Source organism: Nilaparvata lugens, chromosome 3, assembly GCF_014356525.2.
Source record: "Nilaparvata lugens isolate BPH chromosome 3, ASM1435652v1, whole genome shotgun sequence".
Taxonomy (NCBI): domain Eukaryota; kingdom Metazoa; phylum Arthropoda; class Insecta; order Hemiptera; family Delphacidae; genus Nilaparvata; species Nilaparvata lugens.
The window spans coordinates 9,742,349-9,757,067 of NC_052506.1; the positions used below are offsets into that span (position 1 = coordinate 9,742,349).

The following is a 14,719-nucleotide window of genomic DNA, read 5'->3' on the forward strand; positions in this document are numbered from 1 at the left end:
CTGCTGTAGATAGGCCATAATACTGTAACTTTCAATTAAAATTTATCAATAATTATTTCTCAACATCTTATTATTACTCAAACTTCAATCAGACGCCATTTTGAATAAAAGTGTCATAGAACATTTTTATTGATGTCATCTTTATAGATTTGAGAAGGCCTTTGAAATGAAGTATCACACAATGGGTGTTTACGTTCAAAATATTTGAGTTACAACCCCTTATTTCTTTAAAAACTAAACTTCAATCAAACGCCATTTTGGATACAAGTATGATAGAAAATTTTTGTCGATGCCATCTTTATTGTTTTAAAAAGGCCTTTAAAATGATGAACCACACAATGGGTGTTTACATTCGAGTTACAACTTCTAAGTCACCCCCTTATGAGGGGTTGAAATTCAGTTGTACGTCAAAAGGTTTAGTATTTGACCAATAAATTATCCTGAAAGTTACAGTATTAAATCTACAACAGTCTCCAATTTATTGAAGGGTTCCCATACATATGACTCACTCTGTATAGAGATATAGAAAGCAAGAATAAAGTCGAATAAATAATAAATTTGAATGTTACCTAGTTTCAACAGTCTTCCATCCGCCATAAGGATCCGGCTTACAAGAAGGTCCCACACCAATATCAGGAGGTGCTTCATCTTTTTCTTCAACTTTCACTTCGATTTTTCTTTTGCTTGGTTTGGGTGGTTTTTCTTTTGGTTCTTTTTTAATTGGTTCATCTTTCTTCTCAATTTCACTTGTAGTTTCATTGGTCCCTGAACTTGTAGCTTCACTTGAAGCCTTTGTTTGCTCCTCGATTGATACATATCCTTCAGGTGGAGCTTCCCACCGAGATTCTATTGAATAAATCATAAATGGTAAAACATTTATAAACACAGCAAAACATCAAATAATTTGGGTTTTATTTCTTAAATAAGAGTTTTCAATTTGATAGAGCATAATAATTGTTACCATAAACTGATAACCGAGCTACCTATTCAATTTTTTAAGGTTGATGAAGTTTCCTTTTAGTAATTTCAAGAATGAAGGTTCATAAAGTTTGAAAATTAATGAAATGAATCAGATTATTCTAGACAAGAATGAGATAATTTTTCAGCAATGAGATTACCAGTTTGTCAATTACCAATGTTGGTTTATGACAATAAAATTTATTTATTTATTTATTTATTATTTAATGCTACACTTCGGATTATGGTAGAAAAACATTCTTTCGATAACAATTGAGCTGTACATAGCAGTACATAAGCTATAAAACAATATAATAAGTGCAAAGAATAGTTCAAAACTGACAAGTTTTGGCACTTCACCAGTAAATAACTGAAATACAAATGGCTTGTTAGTAGATATGAATTTTGAGAGAATACATTAATTTGATAATGTATAAGTGTGATAGTTCATAGTTTGTGATGTTTTATAGTTTCATAGATGTTTGATAGTTCATAGTTTGTATAGTGATGTTTCATAGTTTGATAATGTATATAACATATTGTGTTTTGCGTAACGGACAAAGCTGTGTTCTGTCAAATCTCTACACCAAAGATGAAATTTGATATTTTTAATATAAATTAATCTATGATCAATGTGACTTACTGGACTTGAACTTAAAGAGAACCACATAGGCTTAATTTTCTTGCATTAGTTGAATAATTGTTAGAAGTGAGAGCCTAAAAGACATACCCCTATTTAGGGCTTTTTAATGTAATCTAAATTTAGGAGAGAAATAGTACAAGGTATCCTTAGTATTTCTCTCCCAATCTGTGCTATTCTGTAAAAATTAAATAAATAAATTGAAATGTAAAATATGTATCACTAACAGGTAACCCGTGCTTCGCAAGGGCCTATTTTAAAACTTGACAAACTGAAAACTTGACCGGGTGGTATCTTGAAGAGTTTGAAATAGGTCTAGAACCATCCTCGGTTAATTAAGAATTTATATGCAAAATTTCAAGTTTATCAGTCCAGTAGTTTAGACGTGATATGATGCGTCAAACATAATTTTCCTATCCCGTATGTGTATGAGTCAGTTCTTTCCTTTAATATAGTATAGATAAGTTCTTCAACTTATTGCTAATAAAAAAACAAAACTCAAATCAAGTTTAGAAACCTTCCTCAACTCAATGCCAACTTGACAAAATTGGACTGGTCATTAATTTAGCTACCAATTTTAACCATCTGTTTCGAAGAGTTAGTCTCTCTAGATTATAGTTCTACAGAGTGTCTGATAAGTCACTCCCTATTTTTATACAGCTATAATTTCTTCATTTATGAACCAATTTTGTTAGAACTACATTTGTTAGACAGAGCACTCCTTCAGGTTGTGTTTAACACCAATTTTCATTTGTTTTAGTTTAAAAATGCCCCCCCTCTTGAGTGTGAAAGAACGAGTCGAAATAGGAGCTCTTATGAGTTCTAGGGATGATCTGTGGTGCGATTACAAAGGCGGTGGAGAGATCCATGCAACACTGGATGCAAAAACATTGAGATCTTTCTTAAGAATCGTTGCAACAGAGTAACGTGAAATACCACTTTCACGAATACCTTGACGCAGTGATTTCTTAGGTCTCCTCATGAACATTTCACGAACTCTGTCAACATTCTCTGCTGTCCTTGACGTTGATGGTCTTCCTGATCGTTTTGTATCTGCGACACTCCCTGTTGTTAGTAATTTGGAATGGAAATTTTCAACGGTTTTTGTATTCAGTGTTGCCTGGATCCCTCGTTCAGCCCTCCACCATCTTTGTACTCGCACCACAGATCCTCATACCTCTTAACGAGCTGCTATTTCGGCTCGTTCTTCCACACTCAAGAGAGGGGGCATTTTTAAACGGAAATAAATGAAAATTGGTATTAAACACAACCTCAAAGAGTGCTCTATCTAACAAATGTGGATCTAACAAAATTGGTTCATAAATAAAAAAATTATAGCTGTATAAAAATAGGGAGTGACTTATCAGACTCTGTAGAACTATAATCTAGAGAGACTAACTCTTCGAAACAGATAGTTAAAATTTGTAGCTTAATTAATGACCAGTCCAATTTTGTCAAGTTGGCATTGAGTTGAGGAAGGTTTCTAAACAAGATTTGAGTTCTGTCACGTTAATAGGTTAGCACCAAGTTGAAGAACTTATCTATACTATAATAAATGAAAGAACTGGCATTTTAGGTTAAAAGTGGGAGTTAACGCTCTCTTTAACACCTTAGAACTTGAAGAAGAATCGTAATTTATAGAATGAAGTCATTACAGTAGAATAGAGTAATCTATACTATAATAAAGGAAAAAACAGGCTCATACACGTACGGGATAGGACAGTTATGTTTGACGGATCATATCACTTCTAAACTACGGGACTGATTAACTTGAAATTTTGCATGTAAATTCTTAACTAACCGAGGATTGTTCTAGGCCTATTTCAAACTCTTCAAGATACCACCCGGTCAAGTTTTCAGTTTGTCAAGTTTTAAAATAGGCCCTTGCGAAGCACGGGTTACCTTTTAGTGATACATATTTTACATTTCAATCTATTTATTTCATTTTTACAGAATAGCACAGATCGGGAGGATCTTTTTCCTCTTGAGAAGCCCTAAACAAGATTTGAGTTCTGTCAAGTTATTAGGTTAGCACCAAGTTGAAGAACTCATCTATACTATAATAAAGGAAAGAACTGTCTCATACACGTACGTGATAGGTATAAGGTAAACTAATAAAGATAAACCTAATCTTGAATCTACTACGCCTATAATTAAATACACCAGACCTAACCTATTCTCAAAATAATAAAAGTATTCATGTCCCATGAATGGAATTTGAACATTAATTCTGGAAAATCTAGAAGGAAAATTAAAATTTGGGCTTCGTGGTGCACAAGATTGATATTTTTAGAATGTATGTGCAAAATTTGGAGATGTAAGGGCCGGTTTCCGAGCTCGGGATTCAGCTAAGTGCTCGACTTTAAACAGCTGGAGTCAGAAAATTGGCTTTCCAAAACGGGGCGTAGTCGCAGCTTTCAAAAAAGTAGTCGTAGTCGTTCTCATTTCTATAATTGGAAACGTTTTTCCTTGACGAAATTAGACATTCCTAAATAATTCAAAATAGCTAAAACTTTACACTATTTTCTCTTTATTTTATTTTGTGTTCAATTTTCTAGTTTTTCGGAATTTAATTCAAACGTGACTATTCCAATGACTGCGACTTCGCCCCGTTTTGGAAAACCAATTTTCTTACTCCAGCTGTTTAAAGTCTAGGACTTAGCTAAATCCCGAGCTCGGAATCCGGCCCTAAATCATTTCCGTTTTTCCGGTATGCAATCCACAAGTTGACATATTTTGATGCGAACAAACACAACTCTACTCTCTCTTATTATATAGAAGATTACCTCCAGTAATATAGTTCCAATAATACGTGTACCCTTCGTCCGATTGAGCTTCATACCATTTCTTATCTTCTTCAACAATAGATTCTTGAACATTTTTACTAGCAGCGGAGGCCTTTTTCTTTGCACTTTTTTCGGGAGGAGGTGCAATAGGAATCTCTGGCTTCTTATCTGTTTCAGTTTCCTTCATTTTTCTAGCTTCACTTATTGTTTCCTTTATCACTTGTGACGTATAATCTGGATTCGATTCCACATCTTTTAGGTAAGCTTTCATTGCAGCCTGCAAAAATATTAAAAATATAATGAGCATCAAATGAAAGATTCCCGTAATTACTGTCAACATTTTAATCAAGTACATTTTCGAAAATGAAAAAGAGATACTATATGCATGATAAACAAGTGCAAGGTTGCAGCTCATGAAGTTTTAATCATTTTTTTAGCTATGTGTGCAAGTCTATTTGATGATAGAAAAATTCTGCATTGTGAAAGTTATTTAGAATTTTTTCCTCCTGAGAAGAAGCCCTTCAGGCAGCATAATTCAATTCAATTCAAAAAAGTGTTATTTGTTATCAGGGTCATGCCCTATACAAACATAGTTGTATTATTTTTTGTGTAGTTGAGAAGTTGATATTGTGGTAATCATTCATATTGAATGAAAAAGACTGAGAAATGAGACTGAGAAACATAAACTAAATTTTTTTAAACAATTTCTCAGTCTTTTTCATTCAATAGTTGTACTATTTTTAACAAGCAAAAATAATATAACAGAATAATGGTAAAAATTACTGACCAACTTAATAAATCCTACTATAACAAAGCTACAATAACAACATAGAAAACAATAAAAATTACAAATAAACTTTAAATTTATTTTATAAAAATTACAAATAAACCTTAAGGTGCGTACAGATATACGCGCCGCGAACATGAGCAATTCACTTTTAATCAGCTGACTACATCTGTATTTTTACAGAAACGGTAAGATACAGATATAAAAAGATTGGCATCAGCTGATTAAAAGTGAATTGCTCATGTTCGCGGCGCGTAAATCTGTACGCACCTTTATACAGTATTCTATCACAAATTTTAATTGTTTGACATAAACCCTAACAATCAGTGGTATATCACATAACATCAATCATAGCTCACTAAGGGATACCCTCTTTTCTCCAGTGACTCAGTAATGTAGGAGTACAAACTAAATATCTTAATCATTGTGAAGTTCGACAGTAAAACTAAAATTTTATCCTCATCATTAACTATATTAAACAAAAAATTGCATATATACTTCTTTCTTATTTCCTCATACACTGGGCAATGGAATAGAAAGAAAAAAAAATCTCAGTACCCTTTTTGAATTATTTTATCACAACATGTTTCAACACTTGAAAATGTCTCAAGACTTGAAAATGGCATCAATGTTGAAACATGTTGTGATAAAATAATTCAAAAAGGGTACTGAGATTTTTATTTTTCTTTCTATTTATATTACAAGTAGCCCTATACAGAAAAGAGATAAATAATTGGGAAATGGAATAGGAAAATGTTCTAGTGTCTCATTCCCTGAGCTGCAAGAAGGGCAGATTTTGTTGTGATCAATAATATATTTCTTACATTCAAAGTTAATCAAAATACCAGGGATTGAGGGAATTCTAAGCTGAGTTAAGCAACTCGCAGGCAGCAATTCAGGCAGCATTATTATTATTATTTTATTATTTATTGATTCAATGATACAAAATTATTATTTAAAATAATTTGGGGAGGATCAACAGGCACAGCCCAAAACTGTTCCTCCCCCGAATTTTGATTCATTAAAATAGTCCAGAAAAAAGGTTATGTTTCCTTCAATTAATAAAATTTTGTCTAATTTTCTCACCAAACACTTGAAACAATTATTAATTTTGCCTTAAAAATATGTGAACAATGCCTTTTTTATGCAATATCTTCATGATACTCACTAATATAAATATGCTGTATTCATAGACAAGTTAAACTAATAATAATTAAAAAAGATGGTTTCTTGATCCATTCCGAGCTGCTATATATTAACACGCGAGTAGTCGCTCCCGCGGCAAATTGCCGCACAATTGTAACTTTTGTATGTAGCTTTGGGAATTTTCGTTTTCCAAGGTTGGCAGCTCATGTAATCTTCGCTGTGACTGTCCTCTAGACAATCTTGGACAGTTTGAGTCCTTGAACAGTTTGAGGATGACAGAATGAACGATGACTAATTTCAATATATAGGTATTATCTTCCTATTTTATATTCCACCTTCTGATTTAAACTTTCATTATATCTAGATGTCGAAAAATGAGTCAAATAAAGAAGGTATATTCATTCCATTCATGAGTAGGTTATTTTATCCCATAGAAATGATAAATTCTAACAATAAATTTGCAGTATGTATTTTTGGAATCTCCTCCATGTATTAAGTTATTATAAACTATTAAATAATATATAATACCATAAAACACGTTGAGAAAGATTTGAAATTAATAAATATTGAAAGAGCATTGTCAAAACCAACTGTTCATAGTCTAGGGAGCCATAAGGGTGAGTGTGAGCAAAATGCTGCAAGTCCGTGCGACTACCTGCATGTTAACACACTTTTTCTATGTATTTCACACGACATGCAGTCAAATATTCAAGTAAATAATCAAATTATTTTACTTACTGCTGTACTAATTTCGACCGTCTTGCGATAATGTTCAACAATGAAAATGTATGACCTCAACATTGAAATGAAATGAAAAAAATCTTTATTAGGCGGAGTTAGGACTTTTAAGTCCTCTCCACCACTCACATTACTATCACCCACTAACATTCAACTGTTGAAAATGATAGCAAGACGGATGAAAGTACTACAGTCAGTGAGTAAAATAATTTGAATATTTACTTAAATATTTGACTGCATTTTCGTGTGAAATACATAGAAAAAGTGTGATAATTAAGTAAATAGTCTACAGTAATTCATATGAGAAGCATATAAAAACAATAATTACAGTATATATATAATGGGTTCGGAACCCATATGAGCCTTGGGCCCTTTGCACACTGAGCCACCATGGAAGCGCTTCCACGGAAGCGCCACCACGTTGTAGCATTGTCTCTTATCTGTCACTGCACACTAGAGCCACCAGCCGAGCTTCCAGGAATGTGGTGGCTCGAGCCGCCGATTTTGTGTCGCCACCAGACTGTCGCGCCACCACGTCATACCATTGAGTATGATCTGTCATTGCACACTAGAGCCACCAGCTACCAGCCACCACAAAATCATCTCCAGTTCAGTTTCAACTCAAATCAAGTTCAGTACAGTTGCCTGTTGAAGTCGTCGTAATGTATAGTGAACAATTGATATAGAAAGGTTCATTCTTGAAGTTGAAAGCAGACCAGCTATATGGGACATGTCTTCAAAATTATATGCAGACCGGGATGAGAAGAAAAATTCTTGGAGAGAGTTGGTAAATCTTTTCCCTGAAAAAGATCACCTAACAGAAAATGAACAGATGGATTTGGCAAGTTATATAACAATTTTTCTTAAGCGTTATTCATTACATAATCATTATTAATTATACATGGTTATTCATTATATCAATTTTTCACTATTTTCGTGATGTTCAACTGATCATTGACCGAGCGAAGTGAGGTCTAAGATTCAAGTCGACGGTCTGGCATTTCTCTTAATGTTTAAATGTTTTTATGTTGCGCATTTACGGCGAAACGCGGTAATAGATTTTCATGAAATTTTACAGGTATGTTCCTTTTTTAATTGCGCGTCGACGTATATACAAGGTTTTTGGAAATTTTGAATTTCAAGTATAATATAAAAGGAGAAAGGAGCCTCCTTCATACGCCAATATTAGGGTAAAAATCAGACTATAGAATTATTCATCATAAATCAGCTGACAAATGATTACACAGATGTGTGGAGAAGCCAGTCTATTGCTGTATTTCCATAAGGTCTATAGTTTCAATCATGTACTTGTGGATGAGAATACTGCGTGAGGTCTACTGTTCACAGAACTACTAGTTACTTAACTAAAGTGCGAGATAAATTACTTTCAACATGAAGAGGAGAAACCCATTTCTCCCTCCACAGTTTGTAGCATAGTCACTCACAGACGGACATCCTGCGCACAATTAGATGCGCCGTGTCATTTTGCTTCATGTTCTTGTGATGAAAACATCTCTGTAACATACACAAACCAATATAACTGCTGAACAGTATACTACTTGGAACATTGCCAACAATAGATGAAGGGGAGTGTTGCCGCGTCGCGTTACAAAGCTCTCTCACTCAGACACAAAAGAAGGAGAATGCCGCTAGGTAGTGGGAGTGATTAGTGGAGGATAGAGCATCGGACCTCTCCGTCTTCGAGAAAGAGCCGTGTTAAAAGTAATTTATCTCGCACTTTAGTGAACTGGAGTGAAGAGTCAAGTGGTGGCTGCGTGGTGGTGGCTGTAGTGTGCAATGCTATCAAATTTTGATGGTGGCGCTTCCATGGAAGCTCCCGTGGAAGCGCTTCCATGGTGGCCTAGTGTGCAAAGGGCCTTAGGATTTTGCGTGGGTTATGAGGCGGATGATGATGAGAGGACAAGTTTTAGGTGGGTTCCGAACAACGGGGAAGCGATTTTTCAACTCATGAATCATATTCGGAGGAGTTTCTTAAATGACACTGGTCACCCTTCCAACGGGAGTAGCCGGCGCAAGATAATTTATGTATAAGCGTTAGCTTATCAGCGCGAACACTGAATCAAACCGCTTCCAATGCAATAAGAAGGAATATGACGTGAGAGCTCTACGGAAAATGTTCAAGAATAATATTATTAGCCTTACAGTAGTGTTGTGAGTGATGTTGTGGTAAATGAAAACACAAATTTAAAAGTGTTTGACAATTTTAAATTTGTGTTTTCAAAAATATTATTTCATGCAGCCAAAAACATTTCAATACATGAACCATTTGGAGTGAGAAGAAATATTGATTGAACAAAAACAATATTGAAATATTGTAAGAAACAGAAATATTTTACGATTATTTATTACCTCTTCCATTTTCTTCATTTCTTCATCAATCTTGAGTGACTCTTTCATGTCTTTGACACTCTGCTTGGTCATCTGACTGATTCGTTGAGCCACCGCTTCTTTGTGTCTTTTTCCATTTTCATGAGACTGTACGCTCTGAAAAAAATGTATAAAAAATTAAAAGAAATCATAAATAATAAGTAATATTTCAATCATTAACTAATTTTTTATTGAATAAACAGAATAAGTAGGTGATTGAAATTGATTGTTGTACATCCTTCTTCATTGACAGTAAAAATGGAAAATATAAAAATATTGCTTAATAATATCAACTACATTTTTTATTTAATATTTTCATGTTTACGCTTTTTTCCGAATGGTGCATCTATTACTTTATAGATTAGCTCACTTAAATTATCATGACTCTAAAATTATTGTTAAATTGCTGTGATTAATTCAATTTATTGTCAAAAATCGTAAAATGTAAGTTAATAATAGTGTGATCATTGTAATAATCTTGTATCATCTCAACTCATTTGTACAGCTGTGCTGTTAACAAATACGTTTTTGAACAGACCAGAAAATTTCTTTCAACGTTAATGATGTTTGAATTGTCATTCATAATGACAGCATGCTTTTGAGGTGATAGTTTTCAAGTAATGTTACACTTTGAAAATACAAATCATTATCATCAAAGTATCAAAAATGGGTCAGTAGTAATAACAAGCATGATAAAGAGCATTAATACTCAGAACAATGTGAAAAATGTTTTATAAGATTTGAGTCTCTTCCGAAACTTACCGGCTTATTGTCAGCTATCCAGCATTTGCAAAAATCACAGAATTTTCTGGCTTGAGACACCCAGTAGTCAGCCCTGGAACAGTGATTCAATTATTAGAATAAAACAATAATGAAACAAATAATTCTATGATAATGATCTCTGATTGACATTATTTTTACTTTCCTTGCCCTACTACCATAGGTAAGGAAAGTATTGCTTTCCAAAAAAAATTAAGGTACCCTAATTTCAAGTTTTCTATACGTTTCAAGGTCCCCTGAGTCCAAAAACATGATTTTTGGGTGTTGGTCTGTGTGTGTATGTGTGTGTGTGTGTGTGTGTGTGTGTGTGTGTGTGTGTGTGTGTGGTGTGTGTGTGTGTGGTGTGGTGTGTGTGTGTGTGTGTGTGTGTGTGTGTGTGTGTGTGTATGTCTGTGAACACGATAACTCCATTCCTAATCAACCGATTGACTTGAAATTTTAAACTTAAGGTCCTTATACCATGAGGATCTGACAATAAGAAATTCAATAAAATTGAATTCAAAATGGCGGAAAAATGGTGGATAATATTACTAAAAAACCATGTTTTTCACGGTTTTCTCGAAAACGGCTCTAACGATTTTCTTCAAATTTATACCATGGATAGCTATTTATAAGCCCTATCAACTGACATGAGTCTCATTTTTGGGAAAATTGCAGGAGCTCCGTAATATTCTTTTGAAAAATGGCGGATAATCACTAAAAAAACATGGAAATGGACTTTGTAACCTCCTTCTCGTGCATGAGAAGGTTGAGTGGTAGAAAGGACTTTCTAGTCCTAACTCCGCCTAATAAAGAGTATTTTCATTTTCATTTTCATGAGGTAGGTAGGTAGAGCAGTTCATAAAAAGAACACATAGTCGAGATATTCATCTGTAGAACAGCTGTTTTGACGACTTTAAAAAAATGACGACTAAAAAAAATCATCGAATTTCACAATTTACACAAAGGAAAAAGTACTCTGAAAACAATTATATATACACATATACAAAAGTCTGATCGTAGTTTCAAATATGAGCAAGGAAAGTTGTGTGAGTGTACCACACCAGATTTTTAAATTATGATTTTTTAAAATCAAATAAATGAAACCAAACGAAATTAGCATAATTAATACCTAAGTGAGAAAAAGACATTACGATTCTCGCAAATAGCATCTGGAAAATGCAAGACATGACTTATAATACGTTGATCGATGCTGTATTGTAGCCTACTACGAATTTAGAAATGAACCACTCACGCCAATTGTGTAGTAAGAATTTTGAATTTTCATCATTGCTCTTTTGGATTTTTTTTGGATTGAATAAAATAAAAACTACCTAGCCTACTAAATATATGCATGGTCTTTCTACTTTTACATACGGTACAGTAAATTAGTATAAAAATCGTGTATACCAATTATTACTTTCCTTGCCCTATTACCATAGGTAAGGAAAGTATTGCTTTCCAAAAAAATTAAGGTACCCAAATTTCCAAATTTCTATACGTTTCAAAGTCCCCTGAGTCCAAAAAAGTGGTTTTTGGGTATTGGTCTGTATGTGTGTGTGTGTGTGTGTGTGTGTGTGTGAGTGTATGTGCGTCTGTGTACACGATATTTCATCTCCCAATTAACGGAATGATTTGAAATTTGGAACTTAAGGTCCTTACACTATAAGGATCCGACACGAACATTTTCGATCAAATGCAATTCAATATGGCGGCTAAAATGGCGAAAATGTCAAAAACTGGGTTTTTCGCGATTTTCTCGAAAACGGCTCCAACGATTTTGATCAAATTCATACCTAGAAAAGTCATTGGTAAGCTCTATCAACTGCCACAAGTCTCATATCTGTAAAAATTTCAGGAGCACTGCACCATCTATGCAAAGTTTGGTTTTAGATTCCCAATTGTCAGGCTTCAGATACAATTTAAACGAAAAAATTCGAGTGGAAAAGATTGAGCATAAAAATCTCTACAATTAATGTTCAGTAACATTTTCACCTAAAATTGAAAATAAGCTCGAAATTCGAGAAAATGTTTTTATTTCAATTACAAACTGTTGATTCTATTAAATCATTCACTATGAAGATATAGCAGATCTCGTGTATATCTAGCGTTAATGTCCTGTCACCAGCTGGCTCAGATCTTAGAAAAGTAGACTTGAGATTCGCGGGAACACTAGCGTCAGTTGATAAATTTTCATAACGGCAAGGAAAGTTGTGTGAGTGCACCACACCAGATTTTTTTGATTAGTACTATTAAAACTATAAACTATGACTAAATATTATGAGAATATAATTTCAGTATTCAATATTTCAAAACCATCAATGAACCAGAGACTATATAGTTATAGGTATTTATGTATTTATCAGGTAACGCTTTTTCAAATAAAACTGCTAAGTACTATGAATCAAAGAGATATGACACTATTTAATCTCATTTTTTAGTGTCTCGTATAGTAACTCTTTTGCAGTATTATTAAATTTCTTTGAGAATATTTTGCTCAATTCTCAATCTTTGCAGCTAGAAATACAAAAGGACTGAAAAATGGAACCTAAAAGAAGAAAAACATCCAGTTTTCAGCTTAACAATACAAATAGAAAGCACTCGCTTCATACGGCTGAAAAAACTAATACAGCTTCCAATTTCTCTAAAGAGACTAAATTTAGAGAAATTTGATTACCGCAGCAGCCAGCAGCTTTCGATGGAAACTAAGATTCATCCAGTTTTTGTTTGTTTATTTGAATGAGCTGCCAATACAGTATAAAGCTCCCCTGGTATTGTGCCAAGCTATTACTTGTTAGTGTCTTGAATGTCTTCCAGTGCCAAATTCTAGTTATTTCACACTAATTATTTCGCATAGATAATAGTGCAGTGACTTGTATTGCATCAGTCCGAAGCACGTGAATACAGACAAGAAAGCATCAATTGACAAATTCGCTGGTAGTGAACACACCTGTTACTTTACCTGAACAGTGTACAAAGTACAAATTTCTAGTTTCATTCATTGAATCATTATTTTATCAAGTTAATTTCCAATAACTTAACATAAAGTACTATAGAAGAAAACAAATAATAACCAAAATTAATCTGAAAACTATTATCAATCTGGAATTTGAACACAGTGAAAACACCTGTTACTTTACCTGAACAGTGTACAAAGTACAAATTTCTAGTTTCATTCATTGAATCATTATTTTATCAAGTTAATTTCCAATAACTCAACATAAAGTACTATAGAAGAAAACAAATAATAACCAAAATGAATCTCAAAACTATTATCAATCTGGAATTTGAACACAAGAATAATAAGTTTCTCAAGTGTATTCACAAGATTTATTGGAGATAATATTTCAAACGGACCAATACTCTGAACAAAATAACTTTTGACTTGGAGGAATCTGCGGCGCAGAGAAATGGAGGGAGATCAGCCAATTACAGTGATGGATAGAGTCATAGGTAGAAGCGCAGTTACCAATTTATCGATTAGAGTCAGTCGACTGAAGGCTTTCAGAGAGGAAGCTCCGTTGAGAGCTTGAATACTCACTAGAAATTAGAGAATGCTATGGCCGGTTCTGAACGGCAACATCACCGTCGTTGAATCCCTACCTCTGTATGCCTCTCTGCTGCGCATGTCCCTCCAAAGTCAGAAGTTATTTTGTACGGAGTATAGTTATTACAAGACAAGACTTTCATCTCAATCATAAACACCTAATATATGAAAAAATGAAATATAGTTCAAGTGATAATATAACTTTGATGAATAGTCAACCTACGAAATCTAGTAACTTCTATCTATATGATGAATATATATAATAGATTTATGCGGATAAGGCCCGGTTGCACAAAAGCCGGTTCAATCTTAACCTTGATTAATTTCACGAGAACCAATCAGAGATGGCCTTTTTGATAAGACGGCTTCTCTGATTGGTTCTCGTGGAATTAACCACGATTAAAATTTAACCGGCTTTTGTGCTACCGGCACTAAGAATTTATAATGTTAATTTTTAATGGTGATAGCTTAGAAACTAAATCAATTCGATGATATTGGCATCTTGGTTGCCTTGAGTTGCGTTTTCCAGATTCTATAACCACAACAGCAACTGCGAAGAGTAAGTTTTCATGGTTCAAAAGATACAGTCATAATATAAATAATCTACAGATTGATTACTTTAAACAAGACATTTTGTTATTCAAGATTTCTGACTCAATTTTAAGCCGAGGATGCAGGATTAAAACCGGAGATATGTCTACCATACCGCTTGTATAGTTGATTAGCATTATATTATAGATATATATTAGATTATACTTGATTATTCAGATCTATGAAGAAGAATAAAAGAAGAGATTCATCCTATATCCATGTGGAGTACACCATGAGAGACTGGAATCCTATACTATTAAACGAGCAATTTCTTTTTAGATGTTTTTATGTTTATATAATAATGTTTTTATGTATTATATATCTGTATGTGACCGGATCTCGAAAACGGCTCTAACGATTCTCACGAAATTTGGAACAAA

The 14,719-nt window shown here is 33.7% G+C and overlaps 1 protein-coding gene across 2 annotated transcripts in view; it reads right to left on the minus strand.

The window, feature by feature from the left end:
• The window catches only part of LOC111044065 (calmodulin-lysine N-methyltransferase), a 59,337-nt gene that overhangs the window by 8,840 nt on the left and 35,778 nt on the right, over window positions 1-14,719 (minus strand). Inside the window, exons 2-5 of one of the 2 annotated variants that reach the window (XM_022329122.2) lie at window positions 10,205-10,277; window positions 9,425-9,559; window positions 4,384-4,660; window positions 570-846 (exon numbers count right to left, since the gene is read on the minus strand). In XM_022329122.2, coding sequence (XP_022184814.2) covers window positions 570-846; window positions 4,384-4,660; window positions 9,425-9,559; window positions 10,205-10,277 — 762 coding nt within the window. The remainder of the gene's footprint in view (window positions 1-569; window positions 847-4,383; window positions 4,661-9,424; window positions 9,560-10,204; window positions 10,278-14,719) is intronic. The other variant, XM_039425342.1, reaches the window with a different exon arrangement.